Consider the following 23,906-nt stretch of genomic DNA (forward strand, 5'->3'; position numbering starts at 1 on the left):
GCCTCCATAGCTCCCCATCATCATTTCATTCCCTTCCTGGAGCTCCTGGTAGTCACTCTCTCCCATTGCTTTTCTTTGACATAAATCATTCTTTACATCAGTAATTACTACTGTCACGATGCTCTAGCTTTTCCTAGTCTCATTTAGATTTATCTAGAATGTTTGCAATATTAGTTGTTGCTGATGCAGGAGCTAAGAGTATCTGCAATTGAATTTGACAGAAAGATGGTCACTTATGAAACTGGAATCTGAGTCCAGACCAAATTATTATTTCAAATGCTAGGAAGGTCTGTCAGATCATTTCTTAGGCTGAATTCATGATGTTAGCAACACAAGAGCCTATGGTGTGAGTAGAGGCAGTCAATGTATTCATTGCAAATAAATTATTCAATGCGTTTGCCCATTTTTTATGTTTGTGAATAATTTGTGAATAATTTCTGATTTCTAATAACGTGTTCATAAGCATTCACCCACATGGACTATAGAACAAACCTCAGCCTAAGGGAACTTTGCAAACTATTCACTTTTTACTCGTAATTATCTGGTGTGAATGCAGTAGTTCATTTAAGTCACATGGCATCAGTTATGCTTCATCTTTGAATGATGTAATCTTTTTTTAAAACAGGAGGCTAGTGACTAATACAAGTAGAACTTTAGAGACAAGTAAACATTCAGGACATGCAGAAAATCTGTGCTATAAATAATAAACCAATCATTATACAGATATTTGAGGAAAACCTCCAAAAAGAGCTGAGCAAGGATATCTATCATTAACTTTTTTTTTCTTTTTTGGCTATTCTGCCAGGCCTAGGCATAATGTCAGCTACAATGATGACAACTGTAATGTGAGGTTTTTTTCTTTCTTTACTGACAGGTACCAGCAGTGCAGAAGTAAAGGAAAATCGAAACATTGGCAACCTGGAGGATCATCCAATATCCTCTAACGAGAGGGCAAGAGGGGGAACACCTAGTAGTAAGAGAAAAAGACCCTTAGAGGAAGGCAATAATGGCCATTTCTGCAAACTCCAGCTCATCTGGAAGAAAGTCTCGTGGTCAGTGACGCCAAAGAACGCTCTGGTTCAGCTACATGAACTTAAACCAGGTTTACAATACAAAATGGTTTCCCAGACAGGTCCAGTGCATGCTCCAGTCTTTGCTGTTGCTGTGGAAGTAAATGGACTTACGTTTGAAGGCACAGGGCCCACAAAAAAGAAAGCCAAAATGCGCGCTGCGGAGCTAGCTCTGAAGTCGTTCGTTCAGTTCCCCAATGCCTGCCAAGCTCACTTTGCCATGGGGAACTGCATCAACCCATCCACGGACTTTACTTCTGATCAGGCAGACTTTCCAGATACTCTGTTCAAGGAGTTTGAACCATCTACACACAGCGAGGACTTTTCAGTCTATAACCCTGTTAATAATGAATTGCTTTCCACTGCTTATCGACACGGGCGCTTGCTCTGCCATACGCTGGACTTAATGGGCCACAGTAAGCAAAACAAGCACAAGATGGCATCCAAAGCGGAGAGCGAGAAGAACCCAGTGGTGCTGCTAAACGAGCTGCGGTCAGGCCTGCGGTATGTCTGCCTGTCGGAGACGGTGGAGAAGCAGCACATCAAGAGTTTTGTGATGGCGGTGCGAGTGGACGGGAGAACATTTGAAGGCTCAGGACGTAGCAAGAAGCTGGCCAAGGGTCAAGCAGCGCAGGCGGCCCTGCAGGCCCTCTTTAACATTCGGCTGCCCAGCCACATTCCCAGCAGGAGTAAATGTCACCATCTGCCACAGGTGAGAGCTCCTGGGTAGCCACCACCACGTTGGAGGAACTTTTTCAATGAATGGGATCAGCATTGCTGTAGCCGTTGTTGTTCTACCAGATGGTTCCTCTGATGTTATAGCAAGTGCCATCCACAAAATAGCTCTTTTCTCATAGAAAGAGCCAGATGCCACAGGCAAAAGCTTGAAAAATTGTATCCTGAAATCGTTGGGTACAATTTGCAGCCCTTTCCAAAGGAGGCATAGATGAGAGGGCAAAATGTAGGAGCAAATACCAATGAGAGAATGATAACACTGACACAGGCAGAAAAATCAGGTCATTCAGTGGTACTGCATCTTTCTTGACAGAAAGGAGCCCATAAACAAAGGGATGCCCCATATCCTCCTTTCAGAGTTAATTTTTTTATGAGGACAGTGCTATTCAGAGGAGACAGCAATGACAAGGAATGTGTCTGTATCAGAGCAAACTCTCCAGACAATTCTGCCACTTAAAAAGATAAGGATTTTTGTTTATTATAGGCTTACTTTTGGGGTTGGTTTTTTGTTTGTTTTCAAATATGCCTCCAACAGCACAAGGGACACTGAAAACTCTGAAGTTTTTCTGGAACAAATGTAGAGATTACTGCTGTATTCATACAGAAAATGTAGATCTGAGGCACATACTTAGCACAGCAAAATTTCATAGTTGGTCATATGCCGAAGGCTATCTTAGCATTACTCAGACTTGTGTCAATTTTCTAAGTTCAAAGGAAGCCAGGATTTGCACACATTGGGAAGCATTGCATGGGTTCAAGTAATTTCTTGATTTGTTTGCGTTATCATAAAAGGTTTGATCCACCAGCACCAGGAGGTGATCTACCGCTACAAAGCTCCCTTTATGAAGGGAGCTGTTAATGTCCAGGATTTAATGTAAAGCACTGGGAGCACTAAGAGTCATTCTGCTGCTGGCTTGCTGCGAGACCCTAGGCAAGTCATTTAAATCCAATATGCCTGTAATAAAAATGAGCATATTATATGAAAGAACACTTCAAGATCCTTAAGTAGTGTGTAAATGCAAATTATTAGTAGCAATTCTCATTAACATTAGTAAAGATGTTCATTAGACGTTCAAGGAGTTTGATAGGAGATGAATCCTTTAGGTGACATGATTGCCTACAGGACCCAGGAATTATATTTGGTGACCCAAAAGTTTCCTTCCTATATTTCCAAAAATGAAACATGAGAAATGTAAGAAATTCATAATCCTCCACCTCTTCCTTTTAATTCTGGTTTGTAAATTCCATGAACCAGTGGGATAACAACATAATTTAATAATAGCAGTGACCTTCACAGAGTGTTTTGCCTTTTGGAAGCCTTGGCCAACCTGGCAGTTCCATCCTCCCAGTACTCCTCCAAAGTGCAGATAGTTTTAAATGAGAAATCTATGCTGTTTACTGCCCGAATTAGTTCTGGTAAAAAGTAGTATGTTTTGATGAACATGCCTTACCTTCCCCATGGAAACCTAGCACTTGGATATAAGGACGAATCTCTAGTCCTGTCCTGTTGGCTGCTTTGCTGCCACCAGTGAACTTTGCTGGGTGGGTTGTCAGGTAAATACCATGCATTCATCAACCGATGGTTTGTCATGTTCTGAAACTGCACCACAAGTATCATTGCCTCAGTTCCTGAGCGCTCTGAAATATTCCCTGGTTGCTTGGCTTCACGATCATCTTCTACCTGAATATCACTTCTTACCTGGGTCCCCAATTGTTCAATAGGCGACATATTCTTCAGGGTATATTCCCCTTTTTATGGCCTTTTCTCTTTTTCGTAGACTTCTGCCCTCCTTATCTTCTTCTCCTCACTGTTCTCGAATTATAAATGTCAGTGAAAAGGTGTCATTGAACTTTCTCTGTCAGTATTTTCTGAGTGGTTATGTATTGTCCAACTAAAAGATTACTCAGGCACTTTTAATGCCAGCATTCAGCACATTAATTGAGAGATAAGCCTTAACACTGATTTCTGCTGACCTCCTTACTAGCTGCTTTCATCAATAGACATAGCAGCTGTGACACAAAACCCAAGTTTGTGTTACTCACCTAAGTCATAACCCAACTTCCACTGAAACCAACAGACGTATTACTACTGACTTCATCTGGGCTATAGCTTAAGCATTAAATCCAGAAGCATCTTTACTGTTGTTGCTGTGTTATGCAGTATCTCAACAAGTGACTGTCTTTGCTCACTGCTTTAGACAGCCCATTTGTCTGCTTGGTCAGTCAAAGTGGTGGTAACCGTACTGGGGAGAGTGTAGTTCTCACTGAGCTGTGATCAGAGCCAGCTGCTCCAAAAGTTGTTTCAGCTCCTTCTTGTCTCCTTGATCTTCTGCAAACCACGTTTTCAAGGACACATTTCAAGCCGTTTTCAAAGCTGTTCCTACTTAGTAGGCTCAGCTCGGTTTGTGTCTAAAAGTGTTTAAAAGCAGTAGAGCACCCTGAAAACCAAACAGCTCAGGGATAGAATTTGAAATATTAGGGGGGGTCATTTTCTTCACAGAATAAGAAGTAACTATTGTCCCATTCAACCATTCACTCTTTTCATGTGTATCATTATATTTGTTAGGATATCAGATAGCTAACTCATTGATAGTAGGGACAGGCAAACAAGATCAGCTGTAACAGTTTCACCTACATTTTGAGTCTTTTGTAGTATCCAGGAGTATGTTTATCTCTGTGGTTGCTCTTTACAAAGAATATTTCAACTCTGCATGTCTCTGTTCCGGTTCTCCTTGCTGTTATCAGTGGTGTTAGGAGGCCAGAATTTGGCTTTTCCTGATTACAGCCTGGCTGGAAACAGGCCAAGCCAAAAATCTTGTAATACTGGTAGTCCAGTTGTGCTGAACTTGTGGATTTCAGAGTGTCCAAGAAAGTGTCAAAGAAGTTCAAATGTCCTTATGAGTTGGGCCTCCCAACCATTGACATTTCTGCTTTGCTCATCAGGGCTCCCAGGGGACCTGGCGTCCCTCAGCCTGGGCCTCAGGCATGCCTTCGGACTGACAGCCACTTTTTCTGCTGACCAAGGGAGATTCAGTGTAAAATGTCAACAGAGGCACCGTGTCCTCCAGTCTGTCCTGAGAGGTGCTGCCTACACAGGAGGCTTTCTGAACCGTCAGGAAATGCAGAGCATAGATGTAAAATCCTGACACCTTGGTCTCTTCTGATTCAGGCAAACCAAAGAAATGCAAGAATAGCAAAGCCAGAAATAGATTAATTCCCTGGGGCAGCTGCAGTCCAACTTGCTTTTTCAGCTGCCTCTCCTGCCCCTTACCTGCCAATGCTGAAAACCCACCATGAAATTGTGAACACTTTACAATACCAGTGCTTTCTTGAAAGAACATCACTGTGCCTCTGATGTTCTTCCCTGTGATTGTTCCACAACATGTTTGGGCTGACTACAAAATTATACCCAAAAAATAAACAAAAGCATATCACACTTTACACCGGAAAAAAAAATTTAATCTCATAATTTAAAGCCAAAATAATTGAGATTGTGACTTCTTTACCACCATCAACAGTGCTTTGATCCACTTCTGTCATTCTTGTACAGGTACAATGATGGCTCGGGGACCTGAGCTCTTGCCCATGTGTAGGGTGAATAGAAGGTATTCAATAGAAGCTGAGATAACCCAAGAACCAGCTGAAATGGTCACAAGATTTGCCTTTCAATTTGCCAGCTACTGTTCTTCCTCAAACCAAATGTCTTACCTGTGCTATGCCACTGAAGTGCAAGATGAATACTATTGATGGTCTGAGATGGGAACACCATGTTGATCAGAGTAGCCAAGATAGGAGCCTGGAGATCTGCTAAACTAATGGCAGAGATAAAATGAGTCAGGAGAACGGAAATTACAATGCATCACTGTGTGTCTTCTCTAAGTTACTAAATATTGCTCCTTGTTTCCTAGCATACTTGGTTTGAACCCATATTGTCCATCAAATAATACAAAATTTCTTCAATTATCAGCTTTTATCCAAGTCTGGCAATAGTTTCTCCCCATCTTGGGAGCTGATGTTCTTATATTCCAAAACATCAAAGGGTGCTGACCTAACCAGCCCTAATGAGTCTGCACTGGTAGAAATACATCCACACACTCCCAGGCTTTCCAAGTGCAGTGTGCTCATTTCAGGAGTGATCAAGGTGACCCCCAACTGCATCTGACCAGTTTACAGATTGTTTTTCTAATCTTGTAGTCCTTCTAATCTATCTCACTCAGGCTAAACAGCATTCTTAATGCCGTAGAGCAAAATCATTAATTAATATTGCCATAACAAATTAGCAATAGAGGGGTGCTTGGATTTCAAATGGGCCTAAATTAAAAAAGAATAGGTGTGAAAATCGCATTCACTCCGCTTTGAAATGACTTAACACTGCTGTTGCTGGTTCACATCCAGACCCTCCAGAGCGGTAGTTGTCAGTTTATTCACTTAAATGAAACCTCATTGTGTTTTGTGTGTGTATCATCAAAAAGAAGCTTTTTTTTTTTTTTTCCTTTGGCAAATAAGTCTAACCATTTGAATCCAGTTAGATCAAAAAGCTGCCAAAAGCTTCCTTTGCAGACCAAAGCAACCTCTCATCCCAAAGCAACCCCACACCTCTCATCCACTTCCCTCCAGAAACCTCTCTCTGTTGCAAAACTGGTTCATTTTCATGCAGTATTAATTGTTCCTGCTTCCTTCGCTTTATTTCTCTCACTATCCTCATTTGCCAACTTCCTCGTAACCGTGCCCTCTCACCTGTCGCAATTAAGCTGGGGCTGACGTTGGCAGGGATAGATTTGACTCCGGTGCGAAGAGGGACAGCACACAGAGCTGGCATTGAGCTTTGAGAAGCTGCTCCAGCATGTTTCCGTGAAGAGCTTTGTCTGGTCAAGTGACCAGGTACATTTTTTTATAACCTTCTCTGTTTTCTCCTGCACAAAGAGAAACAGCTGATAGGGGTGTGTGTAGCTCCTGCCAGTGAGATGCAAGAAAGGGAAGTGGTGGGGACCAGAGAGATGCATCTGCAATACAAATAATGTTTGATTTTCAACCACCTATTTCTGACTCTGTAGGTGGGAAAAGTTGCTTTTTATAATCAGAGCAATGGGCAGCTGAGACATTTATAGCATTACAGTTTCTTAAGCAAAACAATGGCAAAAGAACCAATTTAGAGGCACAGCATTAGTGCACAGGATACTGTTGTTATCCTGGCTGCTAATAAGATTGCAGTCACTGCTAGGCTCACAGTTGAGGAACCAGGACCACCCCCTCACCCCTCATACAAGTCCAACATCAGAGATGATTATTGCCCCAGAGAGATTACATCCTGAGCCTTAGATGAAGAAATTACCATGTTTTAATCTATATAATCCGTGCAAGATCAAAGGGAGATGCAGAAGGGCTACCTACATGGAATCACGGGAAAGAAATTAGCAGGGTAGAAAGGACTCCGGTTGCTTGCTCTCGTAGCATCAGCACATACGTGTAGACACATTAAGGGGTTTGCACATGAAAAGCAGTCATGACTGCAAAATAACACATTACTTTGCATCAGCTGGTCTACAGTAATGCTCCAGCTATCTGCTGCAGGAAGAAGCATCTGAGTTGGCGTATCCATCTCCACCCTCCATACCTCTCTCTTTTGCTCCTCAGTTGCTGTACCCTGTTAACTCCCTCCTCCCTCCCAGCCATAGATAACTCCGACAGGATCCCCAAAAGATTGCCCTGCACTTGTCTTTAAGTCCTACGTGATATAGAGCATGCTCAGGGCTTTCAGAACACTAGATATGCTAAACAAAACTCTTCTAATGGAGATGTTAAAGTCTAAGTATACCACTCACCTAATTAATAATACTTAGGAGAACTGTAATAATGGTGATAATTAGTTAATGAATGGCTGATCTTAATTTACAGAAGTGAAAAAATAATTTTAATATCTTCAAGGAAAAAATTTTTAAGGCTGAAAGGCATTTTTTTCAAGTGTATATATACTTAAGTAATTTAAGTTTATAAGCAACACAAGCCCCTTCTTTCCTCTGAAAAAAAGGAAAAATAAAAATATCTAATTTTCCTTTATAAAGACTCTGAAGAGTCCACTGTGATTACAGTGCATTTAGAATGGGGTGAATCTGATTTAGCCATCTGACTTGGCTGCTGGCTGCTTTTTTAGCATAGTTGCAAATACTTCATACCATCCATACATCCACAGAACCAGCGTTTGATTTCTTCCCTTCAGAGCCTAGATTGCTTATTAAACATCGCTAGTGAGACACAGCATGGACTCTGCTGACTTCTGCTATTTACCACGATGAACCAGCCTTGCCTATCCAGGAAGCTGATGGTGTGAATCTGATTTGTGAAGAATTATTATTTGTGCGACCCATTGTGGTGAGACAGTTTGTGCAGAATGATTAGGGCTCCAGCAACAAGCAGAGCTAGTTAGTACATGAAAGCTGAATCCCAGTCTGGTGTCATCCACACATAAAACTTCCTTCTAAACCAGACACTCTCGCAGCTGTCAGAGTCGCCTTTGTTGCTTTCTGGCTTTGTAAGTGAGCTAGGGACACTTCAAAAAGCTCCCGGCAAGCTGGACCTCGTTAAAGCTCCCGCTTCATCCTGGACTTGCATCCTGACATTGTTTATGATGCTTCATTATTATCTACTTAATACAAGCCATGATCGTTCTGCTCTGCTAAATGGAGCTGTAATACAAGCGCCCGGAGTGAATTTTTGTTTGGTCGAGTTCCATGCAAAGCCTTCTCTGTTTGAGCTGGAGTGTTACAGTCATGCCAAAACCACGTTCTTTATCTATTTTTATCTGCAGTCACATCTAGGAAGCCTTAATTATTCAAACAGATTTTTCCTTCTATGTACAGAGTATCAGAAGCAAGCTACCATTTATTTTACGATGACTACCTCCCTCTTGTGGTTCTTGTGCCAACCGTGTGGCAGGCAGATGATCGCAGTGCGAGGGGAAGACTAATAACACAAAATGCCAGCGCACCTTGGAAAGGTGGCAGCTCAGAGCCTGCAGTTTCCCCAGTGGTGCTGTTGAGAAGCCCAGTGCCACACACAGCAAAGGGACCGCTCCCTTCCTGCTGAATAACGGGGAAGATCTTTGTCCATTTTATTTTATTGCATCTGTAAGCCTTTAAATAGTGCATTTGTATAGTAATTTTGGAGAAAACCAAGATTTGTCCTGCCCCTTTATCTCAGCTAAACTGCTCACGTGTGCTGCCATGTGAAAGAATTATATACATGTACATACACACACACACAAAATAGTATGCATCTCATAAAATTCAATAGATGGAATATATTTAAGACTTAATCTTAGGATTGTTGCGAATTAATGGAAGGACAGAGCAGACTTTAGACTTGTTATAATGGATGTAAAATGTGATTTATGTGCTTAGACATTTATACAACCAAACAAAACTAGAGAATTGGCTCATGTTCTTTGAGAGAGTAAAATCCTTTGTTGTTCATTTAGTGCTTTCTTTATATGAACATCTTACAAGTGAGTTTGGATCTCTAACAGAAGCAAAATTTATCAGAGCAAGGGTTTTTTTTCTTTTTTCACAGGCACGATGCATGATATGAACTTCTGTTAAGATAAAATATTTTTACAAACTCCTGAGAAATAGAAATGGGAGATAAATATGCATATTCACTGGGAAAGTTGGTAAATTATCCATCTCCTTTCATCACAAAGTTTTATTCAATGAAAACAATCAATAATGTCTATGTCTCATGATACCCATCAGCTTCTTAGACTGAATTCTAAGACACATAAAATATTCATAAACCTTTCCTCCTCTACCTTAAATACTTTAATATTGTCTTTAGACAAATTCATGTTGCTTTTTCATCCTGTCTGGTTTTCTAATTGATAAGTCAGAGTTTACTTCCAAGCAAGCTAACTGTTATTTCCTATTTGTCGTCTGAACTGGAGTAGACATTTGATATGAAAGCACCTAAGCATGATTGCTCTTAACCTACTTGTCATCCCATCTGCTGCAGACACCAGCCACATAATCAGACCTGAATTCAGACAATGGTACCTTAAAATCAGTGCTACACTGAGATGTCACCCAAACGAGCCCATGCTACTAAAGCCATACTGATTTGCTGTACAAATTTCTTGTGTGCTGTTTCTTCTCACTCTCTTTATCCAGTTCACCTTTAAAAACTAAAGGTGGAAAGAGAACATACCCTGAACAAATATAGTCAAAGAGACAAAATGAACGTGTTTTGGTTTGTTCAGAGAAATAATCTAAGCATCCCATGAATTCTAGATTCTTCTGTTCATGTCATTTCATTGTTGAGTTCCTATTTTTAGGTCATCTTCTATGAACTGGGCACTATTACTCACAGAAATAGTTACAATCAACTCCTTTCCCTCCTATGTGGGTCATTGCTTTATTAGGTTAAACACAAGGAATAATGTGAGTCTCCAAGGCCTTGTGGGGAGTGTGAAGATGGCAACACTGGCTTCATTTCTTGTTTGATAATTAGCTTTTATCGAAATCAACTCTGCCCTATACTCTTAAAGAATAATCCTCTCAGGGACATTGGAAAATAAACTCATTACTCCTGAATCAGCCTCCCCTTTTCTTCCACTCTCCTTGATACACACACAAGTCATTCCAACCCTCGGTGCCTAATGACCCTTGTACACTCATCATATGGACAAAGTTCATAACAGCACCACAAATATACCATTAGGGCTTGGTTGTCCTGGTCATTGCAGAGAAACAGCATCCAAGAGACATACAGAAGTTGAACGTGCTTGTTTAAACATGATCCAGCTACACAGAAACCCTCTGCAAACCAAGGCAGTGGCCATCAACATGCAGCAGTCCAAAAAGCCGAGCTAGAAAATAATGGTTGGTAGATGAAACGACGGGCATAAAGTCAAGTTCCTTGAAGACTCATGGATATGGCAGCAATGAGGGGCAGATGAGCTGACTGATGCACACCAGAAGATACAAATCAGAGCCACACTGAAGCTTTTGTGTCCGAGTATCAACAATTCCGATGAAAATGGAAAAAGATCAATCACATAGCTGTTAAAACTGTTCTCTGAGCCAAAAGTTAGCCATTGTACCACTTGGAAAGCAGCATGATTCACCCAAAATAGTGTCCTATAACAATGCTTATAGTGGCTCATAACTTGATAACATGGAGAGAAAAGGAATGGCCCATGAGGGTCACCATTCTGGAAAACACCTTCACAGATGCTAAATGTAGTTATCAGCTCCCACCCAAGAAAAACAAAAAAGCCCTGACAGATACATTCCTATGTATCATAGGGATCATTGAGCTTGCAGCTCAGCCCAAGGGGCTTGCTATTCCCAGCCAGGACTGACAACACATTAAAATACTGTCATATTTTGCTGCCTTTTGTGGCATTGCATATTTTCCCTTCAGTGCTCAGCTAAAGGCCACTCAGGACTTTTTCCCATATGGAGTTACATGGACATTACCAGAACAGCAGGCATGAGGTGCTTGTCTTCTTCAAAAATACTTCTTCAGTGCTGTAGCACATTCCTGCTGATCATAATTCATACACATCTATATGGTTTTCTGGCAAGTAGCTCAACATGGCTGGAGGAGTCTGCAGATTGTATTTGTCCTTCCACTAGGTGCTGGCTACTAAAGAAGACAGCAAGACATCTTAAAAATTATTTATTTGATAAATAAGCAGATTATTTTACTCAAATTCACAAAAAATTCTGAAAAAGAAAACCACAAAATATTGCCATCTGAACCCTCAAGTAGAAATTATTTTTTCCCTTCCCTTTTTTTTTTGGTGCAGGATATTTTTGGTCACAATCATAATAAGCCTACTGATAGGAGATGCCCTCTGCTTTTCCAGGGCTAGAACCTTCAGCAGCATGTTTTACATTTCGACTTTGAGGGAAATCAAAAGTACAAGAAGGATGAGGCTGCTGCTGTCACCACATTCTGGAGAACGCTGACAGGAAGAAATGAATAGCATTCCCCGGAACACTGACAAGCTACAGTGCATAAATTTTCCTTTTAAATCCTGTATTCATAAAAAAAAGAAAGTAACGTGACTTTCAGATTTACTAGTCTTTGATGTAGATATTTTGAAATTTTTCCCTCTATGAATAGGCAGGAACCTAAAATGAATATACATTTTCAGAAAATTACATCTTTGCCTGCATCTTTTCTTGGACGTTTGTGAACTTAGAGAGATCATAAGCCCTCCTTCTCTCAAAAAGAAAAAAAAAAAAGGAAAAAGAAAAGTACAGTCTCCTTTATATATCAAAAAACAAGCAAACAAGGCAAACGAGAAAGTCCTTACAGGCAGACTAACATCCTTGCCATGTAAATGAGCTGAAATCAAGGAGACATCTGAGCAGAGCTTCCCCGTGGCAGAGTGGAAGAGACTTGTGCAAATCCGAGGGATCTGTTGGGGAGCCCTTGATAACAACAGGTCACCAGATAAACACCAATGAGGCTGAACTGAGCAGCGGGAGAGAAAGAAACATTGCAAAGACAAGCTGAAAAAAAAAAAAAAGGCTTCCAGGCTGCCTTTGACAGAAATTGATCTGAGCAAATTAAACACTCGTACTGTAGTGGTTAGCAGCCTTTTTTTTTTTTCTTCTCCTTTTCTAAACATGAGATGCTGGCGGGGAGATCATCGTGGGCGGTTTGCCTTTCCTAGGCAGTGGTACCTGGCGTGTGGGAGCAGGGCTGCTCCCAGCTGCAGACGTGAGGTGGACTTGGTGGGGTTGGGAATAGAAGCTTAAAATATAGAAATTACTCCATTGAGCACCTGGGAACAGTTTTTTGGGGTGAGAAGCAGAATGGACACCTTTGGTGAAAATCAGGCAAAAAGCCCAAGTCTGGGAAGGAAACTGTTGGAGTTACAGCACAGTCCTGAAGTGAAATCCTTGCAAAGGAACACATAGGGAAATGCTTTGGTGGTAGCTGGGAGCTGTGTTTTGCTACCCATGGCGCGTACTGTATTCTAGGAGCTTATTTCTTTGCACATATACTTGCTATCATTACAAATATTAAAAGTCCTTTTTGTGGCTGGGAAATTAAGGTGAATAACTGAACCAACATAAACTAAATTTGCTCTGATATACATGGGCATGAAGCCACAAAACAATGTGGGAAGCTAATACCTTTATTCCATATTCCCACAGGCATAAATCAGAGCAGAATTTGAACCTGTGGATTTATAGCGAAAAAAATATCAAACTTATCCTGAAATATGTTGCAGCTGTTTCTCATTCCATCATGCAGCTGATAAATAGCTAATCTCCAGTTCAGGCCTTTCTATTTAAATAAGCGCAGTAAAAAGTTTAGCTATCTCTGACTGAACTACTTCAACTGAATATCCTTAGTTCACTGCTTCTGGCCCCTATTAAATGCAGTTGAGATAAAGTCTGTTTTCTACTAGTATTTGTTTCTCTCTTGACACAGTTGGTATCTGCTCCTGCTAAAAGCTTTCAGACTGGAAGAAAAAATGACTGAAAAAATACATTGTTTAGTAAGCATTACTAAGCATCACTAATACTAGGAGGACAGAAGATTTCTTGCATGTTAACTGTTAACAAATACATTGCTCTCTAGAGGCAGTCTCACCCCCACCATTAAAACTGATGAATTTGCAGAGCTGGGACCAAAAAAGGGGACCACATCTTTCCCTGTAGCAGCACAGCAGACAAGCAAGAGCTGTGAGACGCCCTCAATTTGCTGCATATTCTGCTTACTCGCTCATCTGCGTTCCGAGCTGCCTTTTGCCCTGACGGTGTCAGGCAGCTGCCGGCTCCGCACAGCGAGGTGCGGGCAGCGAGCAGGCAGCTCTGCCATGCCCCACGCACGTCCAGCCCCCACTCCCAAGGCTTGGCCTCCCACGGCACAGGGTCACACGCGGCTTCCAAAGTCCTCAGCCTTAATTCCCTTTCCTGGCTCTGGTTGTCCTGTTGCTGGTTTCCATTTTCCTTTCTGACACTCCTGTTATTAGGAATGGTCTCCTCTCTCCCGGCACACCTCATCCAGGCAGGAGCAGGCTGGAGCTAGAAGTAAGAAAGCAGCTGTGAGAACAATACAGTGAATTTTAGGTCAAATGTTACGTGCCCCGTCCTTGTGATAATTGCTTGCATTAGAGCACATTAACACAATTGCACTCGCAGCACATTAACAGTGATCTGTGCAGAGGCACAAAATCAAGTGCAATAATAATACACGTGTATGAAAAACAACATGATCACTACCTAATTAACTAATAACTGGTTACTGATTAAAAGGGGAGCATTTGGAACTAAGTGTGTCCTTGACAACACTAACAGGATTGGTTTAGCACTGATTGTATTTTACAATAGGACATATAAGTGCAAACAATTGCTTCCGCTATATCATGGAATTAGTTCCATGACAGTTCAGCTGATTACTTCAACGTTTCATCTGTGTTTTGTAGCTGCAAGATCCACTAGCATTTTGCACCTTCCTAGCCCGTAACAAAACACTCTTGTCTGTTTACATGTATTGCATGTAATGTAGCAGGAGAAGCAGAATCAATACTGTAGATATATACAGTACCTGCATCACAAAGGTTACCGTGCTCAGAAAATAGCTGATGAAGACTTGAGGTAATGAGCTGAAACATCCTGAAAGTAATTCCTAGCAGCACTAAAGACAATAATATAACTTCGCCTGACATGGGTAATCCTCCGCAGGCTGAGGGAAGCATAATTTTTTCTGGAAAGGAGTTTTGTGGTCCACTGAGAGTTTGAGTGAGATATGGGATATACCTTACGAGTGAGGAACAGCTCATAACTCAGGAGAGGTGGAACCTAAATGAAGTCACAGAGGTCATTCTTATTTTATCACTGGGGGAAATACACCCTGTATATCACTCAGCCTTTTCATACATTTAGTTACTGGGATAATTCTGAGTACAACAAATTGTTCACATTTTTTTCATCTTGTATTTCATGAACAGAAAGCTTTTAAAACAATTAAAAACAATTTCAGAGGGATCATTTTCCCTGTGAGTCCAAAGCTAGGCTTCTTTACAGGCAAGTTTAATGGAATACATGGGAACTCTGTGGTTTGTGTAGGGTATGGAGCTATCGGCTAAATATTTTTGTCCTCTTTCAGTACATTTTTTGCTGCCACTGCAGTGCAGAAGCTAGAAGGGCCAATGGAAGCAGTCAGAGAATTTTGCCCATCCTTTTATCTCCCTTCATGGTAGCAGCCATTTGTGTGATGGGAATATTTCTGCAGAAGACATTTCTGTGCATGTTTTCAGACTGCTTTCCTAACAAAATTAGCTTTCTGTGATCAGCTTTCTGCTGCTCCTAGTAATCCTTGAGACTGTTCAACTATATTTGATAGCAGCAGATATCTCAAGACACTCAGTCTCTATCTATACAATATAAAAATGGGGACTTTGTAGAAGCAAGAGCAACCCAAACTAGTCCTGCACAGGGGACAATGCAGTTATCCCCAAGGCAGCAGCCAGCAGACCCAGCAGCATTTTGGCAGGACATACTGAGACATACTGGTGTCTCCGTTCGGTCCTGTTTCTTCTTAACACAGGGGGCCTGTGCATCCTCTTTTTTAGAGGTATAGCTGTATTTGAGACTGCAGAGTCACAGAGGGTGTAAGGGGAGTCGGGTTTAGTAAGTGCTTCCCTATAGCTGCATGTTATCGAACTATTTCTTAATTAAAGCCTAGAGAATGAATCGAATTGGTGTAATCATGGTATTGCTGTGGCTGTGACCTGAAACAGGTTTTGATATGATGCATCTCAATTTGTTCCCTTCAGGAGACGGCTGAACTTTTTCACTTAAAATGGAATTCTTCAGGGCGGGGTGGGAGTTGTGTAAAAATGTGGTCATCTGGCAGCTTTATGGAGCACCCAGTTCTGACCTCAGCATCAGGCAGGAATTCTTTTGCTGGCAGTACTACATTGACCCAGACTTCGAGGGTACCACAGGTTCGGCACCGCCAAGCTGCACCTGTACAGAGCACAGGAGCCCACAGCAGCACAGACCTGGCTCCAGCATGTACACACCCAGAGTTTGTGCAAAAACCCCTCCTGCCACATCTTGGCAGCTCCCTTCTCCCACACCAGCCCTGAGAAGGCTGGAAGAGGAGCACTGGTGTTTGCTGCAAATGCGACATCAGTGGGATAGCAGTGGTGTACCACCAGAGAGGCATAAAGTCTCTGCATTTTCTCTTGGGGTAGCCTGGCTGCTGTGGACAAATCATACTTTCTCTAGAGTGGTACACTGCTTCCAGAAGTCTTGTTTCTATAACATATATGTGGGCACTCTAGCATCAATTAGCTGTCAATGTAGGAATACACAATACAAGAAGGAGGTAGATTTCTGTTGTGTATGTTTGGACTTCACTGTACTAATTAATTATTTTCTTAGAGAAAATTTTTCTTTTATGAGATATGTGTGCCTCTTCTTGCTTTATACTGTACAGAGCAAAGCAGCAGGTGACGTTGTGGTAACCACTGGGGCATGGTCCTCCTGAACCAGGGAAAGCACACTAACGGGTTCCCTGTGGATGGAGAGGCTGAGCCCATGTGTCAGTCTGGGACAAAACCAGAAAGGGTGAACATGAGGGCAGTCATCTCAGTGCTTGATTGGTGGGGCCAAGGGAGCAGGCAGGAAAAAGCATTGTTTGTTTTATTTGTACCTGTGTCGGTAACCCAAAATTGATCATCTGAGTTTAAATACATTCTAGCAACAGCTGTGAACAATTTCACTGTTTTTCAATGCAGTGTGTTGCCAGTTCAAAGGACTGTTAGTAATCCTGACAAAACTATTTCTTCTTTTCTCAAATAGTAAGATAAACTGAGACATAGAATTGTTAAATTATCATTTTTTTCCTAACATACCTGGTTCTGATTTCTGAGGGGCTTAATTAGCAAAAAGCAGAAGGTTGAGAAATGGTTGATTAGAGGTTCAGCTGTAAACCGGAGATACAGTTAAGTCAGTCAGATGTCCGTTGATGACTCTGCTGTGGTATATTTGTTATAGGCTAGATGGGGCAGGTGCTAAATTCCTTACTTAGCAAAGTTGAAGCCAATCAATGTTGACACTGGATTAAACAGGAGCCTTTGTTGTATTTGGCAACTGTGAAGGAGTTTGCAGTTTGTTAGAGAAAGGGGGCAGTCTGCAACGCATCTGAGGGGTTTGTGTGCAATATATCAAGAGATGAATGAGCCAGTATTAGGAGGAAACTGAGTAAGTGGGTGTACTGGTTTTGGCTGGGATGGAGTTAATTTTCTTTATAGCAGCTCGTAGGGTGCTATGCTTTGGATCTGTGATGAAAACAGTGTTGATAACACAGGGATGTTTTCGTTACTGCTGAGCAGTGCTTACCCAGAGCCAAGACCTTTTCTGCTTCTCACCCCACCCCACCAGCGAGGAGGCTGGGGGGGCACAAGGAGTTGGGAGGGGACACAGCCGGACAGCGGACCCCCACTGACCAAAGGGATACCCCAGACCATAGGACGTCATTCTCAGCAATAACACCTGGGGGAAGATGGAGGAAGGGGGGACGTTAGAGTTAAGACTTTAATAACAGACCTATTAAACTCAGCCCATGGGTTTATCTCAACCCATGAGTTTTCTCACTTGTACACTTCTGATTCTCTCCCCCATCCAGCTGGGAGGGAGGAAGTGTCTGCATGGGGCTGAGCTGCCTGCCAGGGTAAACCCAGAACAGTGAATAACACTGGGACACAACTGTGACAAGTATATAAAGTCACCATTTATGAATCTACATTGACATATTGGTTTCCATTGAACCCAGTGGCAAAATTTTGTTGGGTACAGGTTCCATGTTAGAGGACCACATATAGGGAATATTTGGAAAGGAAAAGACTGATATACTACAATTTAAAAACCACATCGATGGCTGTTCTCAAATAGCTGCCTGGTTTCCATTCATACCTTGAGGGGTTAATCAATAAAGCATAATTATCTCCTCTGTTTATAGGGTGATGCTTGTTCTCAGTTTGAATCAAGAACTATTGAAAGGCCATATGAGGAAGACCTGAATGTATGTGTCAGGATCAATTCAGAGTTTAAATTGCTTATAATGGCTTTTTAATGTCAATGCAGATATCTCCAAGTGGCCTAAAGAGAGGGTGACAAAAAAGTAACTGGCAGTGTCACTGGCTAGTTTTGCTTTTGTAGTTTAAAGGGATATTGTCAATGGGAAACCTAGGCAAGGAACTAAGTGTAGTACTAAATACAGCACTTTGCATCTTGCTGCCACAACTTGTGATTGTTTTATTTATTTTAGCTTTCTTTTCTCCCTGATTGCTGTTGAAAGATTCAAATTAAAAAAAAAAAAAAAAAGGAAAGATGATCACTAAATATGGAATTTGTTGAAAGCATGAAGCTGATCATAAAAGGTTTTAATAAATGGAATCACAGAACAGTTGAGGAACAAATCTCTGGAGGTTATATAGTCCAGGCCCTGCTCAAGCAGGATTAACTACAGCAGATTGTCCAGGCCCATGTCCAGTTGTGTTTTGAGTACGACCACAGATGGAGACTCCACAACATCTCTGGGCAGCCTGCTCCAGTGTTTGACCATCCTCACAGAAAAAAAAAATGCTTTCTTGTATTCAGATAGAATGTCATGGTTTTTTAATTTGTGCCCATTGCGTCTTGTTCTGTCACTGGGCACTACTGAGAAGAGTCTTGCTCCCGTGCCTTCATTCCCTCCCATCAGGTATTTATACACATTGATGAGATCCCCCTGAGCCTTCTCTTCTCCAGGTTGGACAATCCCAGCTCTTGCAGCCTCTCCTCGTATGAAAGATGCTCCAGTCTCTTAATCATCTTAGTGGCCCTTTGTTGGACTCAGTCCAGTATCTCCATATCTCTCTTGTACTGGGGAGCCCAGCACTGGACCAAGAACTCCAGATGTGCCTCACCAGTGCTGAGTGGAGGGAAAGGATCACCTCCCTCAACCTGTTGGCAATGCTTTTTCTAATGCAGCCCAGGAGGCTGTTTACCTTCTTTGCCATGAAGTCACATTGCTGGCTCACAGTCAGCTTGTTGTTCATCAGGACCCCAAGGTCATTCTCAGCAAATCTGCTTTACAGCTGGTCGGCCCCCAGCCTGCCTGGGTGCCTGGGATTGTTGGTCCCCAGGCACATGACTTGACAGTTCTCCTTGTTGAACTTCATGATGTTCCTGTCAGCCCATTTCTCTAGCCTGTCGAGGTCCCTATGGATGGCAGCATGACCCTCTGGTGTATGAGCCACTCTTCTGCCCCTCTCAGTACACTCTGCCCCCTCATCCGGATCATATATGAAGATATTAATAGTACTGGACCCAGTGTTGAGCCCTGGGGTACACCACTAGTGACATGCCTACAACTGGACTTTGTGCCACTGTTCACAACCCTCTGGACTCAGTCCTTCAGCCAGTTTTCAGTCCACCTCACTGTCCACTCATCTAACCCATACGTTGTCAGCTTGTCTATGATGCTGCTATGGGAGACGGTGTCAAAGGCTTTACTAAAGCCAAGGTAAACAACATCCACTGCTCTCCCCTCATCCAGCAAGCCAGTCACCTCATTATAGAAGGCTATCAGGTTGCTCAAGCACAATTTCCCCTCCTAAATCAATGTGGACTGCTTCCCAGTCCCCTTCTTGTCCCTCATGTCTTTGGAAATGCACGCCAGGAGGATTTTGTCCACCACCACCCAGGGGTGGATGTGAGGCTCTCAGGCCTGTAGTTCCCTGGATCTTCATTCTTGCCCTTCTTGAAAATAGGAGTGACATTTGTTCTCTTCCAGTCTTCAGAAACCTCTACCAATTACCATGAGCAGGAGCAGGATAGAGCAGGATATCTTCCATTTGGTTTTCCTCTGAGCTGCAAGTTACTGATCTAATTTCAGGAAAAGCTGTTGCAACATTTTTGTGGTCAGTGCTGTGCTGGAAACTGGATGAGGAGATCAAAACGGTCCCTTCCGACTTTAAAATCTTGGGGTTTGAAATTACTCGTAATTCTATCAAGTCAAATACAACTGATACAAATACAACACCTTTTTTGTAAGTTGATCATGTCCCTTTAGCACGATTATTTAATAGTCCTAACACTCTTGTTAATAATGTGTGACGGGCAACTGTGGTGGGAATGCTTCATGATTGCTCCTTATGCAATATCATGCTGGGATTGCAGTCCCATGCTCTGCTGTTTATGTTATCTGTACTTCACTTCAGACATGTTTTATTACAGTACTTTAAAAAGGAGAATGGAACATTTTATCATATTTTCCTGCCAAACCCCTTGTGTCTATTTTTTTTCTTAAAGAATTGTTTTTATCATCTATCCTTTACTGTGTATCACTGCATTATCTTCACCTGTTAAGGGAAAAAATGAATGGACTTACAGTGTACAACAGACTGACAGCAAATCATAGCATGGATGTTCCCTTCAGAATGACAGTTATACCCTAGATGGCATAGTGACTAAATAACTCATTGTGAGAAACTCCTTTTCACAGACTGTTGTTAAATTGAAGGTATTACCAAAACAGAACGTAAGAATTATTGCTTGCTCTATGGTCATTTTTCTTTAGGTAAGGATATCCGCCTCTTTTTTGTTTTGCCTTCTATAAGAAACAAACTCAAAGAAGCAGTCCAGTCTTCAGCATCATTATAGCACCATTATGGTTTATGCTGACCTAGTATTTTCACTATAAATCCTGTTTTCCACATGAGTCTTGAGATCAGGGTTCATTTGCAGTCCAGGCTTGTTTGGGGGGAAATATTTTTTAATGCACTTTGAGGACTGAGCCTAGCCCTTTTAAAATTTACAGGAGAGTGACATAAAAATGAATTATTTCAGGTGCTCTCTGGTTTTGCTCGTTCATTCCTGTAGCAATCAACCTAGATCTCAGTTTGAAGCTGAGATTTTGCTAACATTTAATGGGAAATTACTATAGCTCTGCATAGATTAGAATCAACATATTCAGATGAATGGCTTAATTTATTTAGAGTAGTGCCTAATTTTTCATAGTAAATAAATTTTCCAAGAAGTTTACTGTATAAATACAATACAAAAACTTGGGTATCATCTCTGGTACTTCAAAGACTGCAAGGTGTTTTGTTGTATTAGAAGATCAGCAGCAGATCAGTAAGGCAGATGAGCAGATCTACATATTTTAAGCTGAGTACTGACTTAATAGATGATTAACAAAACAGTGTCCACTCAAAAAAAAAAAAAAAAAGGCATCTTGTTCCTGCTGAGACACACTGCAGGAGTGCACTGAAATCCGCTGGAGATGAAGGGTTAACCTAATGCCCACAGAAAAGGTGATGTGAAGCTCTTACTTTGGATCAAGGAGTGGATCCCTGCTGCCAGCAGAGCTGGACGTTGCTGAGGAGCTGCTGGGGACGGCAGTGTCCCCAGCCAGCATGGCTGGCTCTGGGAGAGGAGGCCTGACCACAGCTCCAGCTCCCGTTAAGGCCCACACGGCGTAGCTCAAGGCGGGGGAAACGTGCTTTTCAGCATGTTTCCAACACAGACTCCACCACGTGCTCGGGCAGTTCTCTGGCATCACGCAGAGCTGACTGGGGGCTCCGCAGTTCCCCCTGGCTCCCCATCCCCAGGGGTCCTCGCTGTGTGCCACCACGGTGGGCTTCAGGGAAGGGCCCTGGCTGCAGACGCAGCAGCCGTCAGCTCCTCAGCAGCAGAGGGCTCCTGCCTGCAGCACCCACAAACACCAGATAAACCAGACTCTGGTCCGGCCCGCTCCCTGCCAGGACACTGCTACCTATCGGACAGGCCCTGCCAGGTCCCTCATTAAAGTCTAGCCCTGTTTATTACTGAAGGGAAGGCCCTCGGGAAGGCCTTGCTACACGGCATAAGCCGTCTGGATTTAGCCAGGGCCTGTTCCTGGCTGAGCAGGGACAGGAGGGGGGTGGGAAGGGGTCCGCCGCCGCCTGAGCTCTGGTGCTGGCAGGCCGTCCTCTCCCTGGGCGCTGGGGCAGCTCATGCCGGGCAGCAGACTTCGCTCGGCCATCAGGTTGGTGCTCAAACGCACAAAAACCTGCCCAGCAGGATAACTGGAGCCATCCTCCGGGCTAACCCAGCCTTGTCAGCCTGATTCCTGCTTTGCAGAGCCTGAGGGTGAAATTAGGATTGACTCTTGCTTGAAAATGAAAGAGGGAGGGAGGAAAAATGCTTTCATTCCTGTCTCCCTGCCGTCTTGTACGTACATGACAATAACACGGCCGCACATGGGTTTACGGCGGTTCAGCTTCACACAGAGTTTGACAGCTGATTTAAATTCAGTAGGTGCAAGTTTTCTGTGTGGACAAGACTCAAGTCTACAGCAAATCAATGGGCTTAGGCATTTCTGAAATCTTCCCCTGCACCAGGCAGTATGATATTCTCTGGCACTGGGGTAAGTGACTACCCGAGGTGCAGGTCAATGCCCAGTCAGGCCAGCTGACTGATTCTGGTGAAATCTGTTTTCTGCCTCCCGTTTCACACTCCCCCTCATTTTTAATTTTTTTTTTCAGATACCGGTATTAAAATGACATCAGGATCCTAGTTTCATCTGGCAAAGATTAGGGACAGAGAGAGATTGAGAGGGCTGTTTGCAAAACTGTCAAGAACACGGAGCAGTCCAAGTGTAAAATCTATTCACCTTCACTTCATGCTGCTGATGGGTATAATAAGAAAATATTTTTCATTCATCCATCAAAAAAGTTAGAGCTATTCACACATATATATGCAGAATGCACGATGTGATTTGGCATAAATGCTTTAATCACATGCATTTCAGATGTAACCTACTTGTAGCTCCACAACCGAGAGTGTAAGACATCTGTCTCAAGTGCAGGCTGGTAATAAGCATCATGAATCTTCCCTCCAGATCCCGCAGCACTTCCCAGATGAGGGGCTTGATTTGGCCTGGGCTTTCATGCAAGGCTTTCACTGAAGGCAAAAGCAATTCCATGTGCAGAAAAGCCCACTGCACCACACAAAGACAGCCACTTCTGGGGGGTGAAGCACTGCAACTTGAGCCAGAGCCTTACTGTTGGGAGAATTGCCTTTTTTCTCCCCAAAAATACTTGAGCCAGGAAATGATAAAAGAGCACCGAAAATGTCATTGCATCATTAACGTTCAAAATAAGACAAAGGACATGTTCTGTAAGACTCCTCTGTAAAATTTGTGTGGCTTTATCATGCTTTTAAAGGAAAGAAAAAAAGGCATCTGCTGCTCCAGCACACTACAAAACACAACACACAGAGAATGATAAAAATGCATAGAATAGTCTTTTGTGACATGTGGAACAGGCAAAAAGTCAGTAAAATAAGAAACAGCACCCATTTCTAAATGGAGTATGATTTTATTTCCTTATATTTATACCCTTACAAATATTTTATTTCCTATTTCAACACTGACAGGGAGAAGCAGCTTAAATCTAATATTGTGGTGTTAACCAGATGAAAAACAGCTTTCTTCTAATTGGTTTGCTGAATTTCACATGTACACACACACACATACATATAGTTGTAATTACAGAGGGATACAAAAGGCAAATTTGCAAGGTAAACTCATTTTCTAAAATAAATCTTTAAAAATTGCTTTTTTTTCATAAAAACTCAAATAGGAAAAAGAAATGTTAAAGGTGTCTAGAAATAAAATTTTGAATCTTAAATACCTTCCAGAAATATTTGCAAAATTATTGTAAATGTTCCATGAGTCTGGTCAGATACTATTAGTGGCAATTTTTTCATTGCTGCCACTGGAGTTCGATCTGGCCATATTTACATAGATAAATCACATTTGAAGAAGAAGGCAAATAAATTTTGTTTTCAAGATTGTCAAGTTTTGATCTTTTTCTGTCTTAGCTTTACAGATATTTATGGAGAAGGATTTTTTCCTTGAAAATTGTGAATATAAAATTCAGTATATTTACACTTTTTGAATGAAGCCCGGTTGAAGTAAGTGCTACAAAGTAAAGTTCATATACAGTAAAAACCTCTAGCATTAATTACTCCTGAATGTTTGTGAGTACCCAAAATCCTGACATAAAAGCTGTAATTTCTATGCAAAGTAGATAGGATGATTGAG

The 23,906-nt window shown here is 42.1% G+C and overlaps 1 protein-coding gene across 1 annotated transcript in view; it reads left to right on the forward strand.

Annotated features, from left to right (window-relative positions):
- The window catches only part of ADARB2 (adenosine deaminase RNA specific B2 (inactive)), a 321,084-nt gene that overhangs the window by 215,331 nt on the left and 81,847 nt on the right, over window positions 1-23,906 (forward strand). The window contains exon 3 of the mRNA XM_069778153.1: window positions 875-1,782. Coding sequence (XP_069634254.1) covers window positions 875-1,782 — 908 coding nt within the window. The remainder of the gene's footprint in view (window positions 1-874; window positions 1,783-23,906) is intronic.

Source organism: Haliaeetus albicilla, chromosome 2 (assembly GCF_947461875.1).
Source record: "Haliaeetus albicilla chromosome 2, bHalAlb1.1, whole genome shotgun sequence".
Taxonomy (NCBI): Eukaryota; Metazoa; Chordata; class Aves; order Accipitriformes; family Accipitridae; genus Haliaeetus; species Haliaeetus albicilla.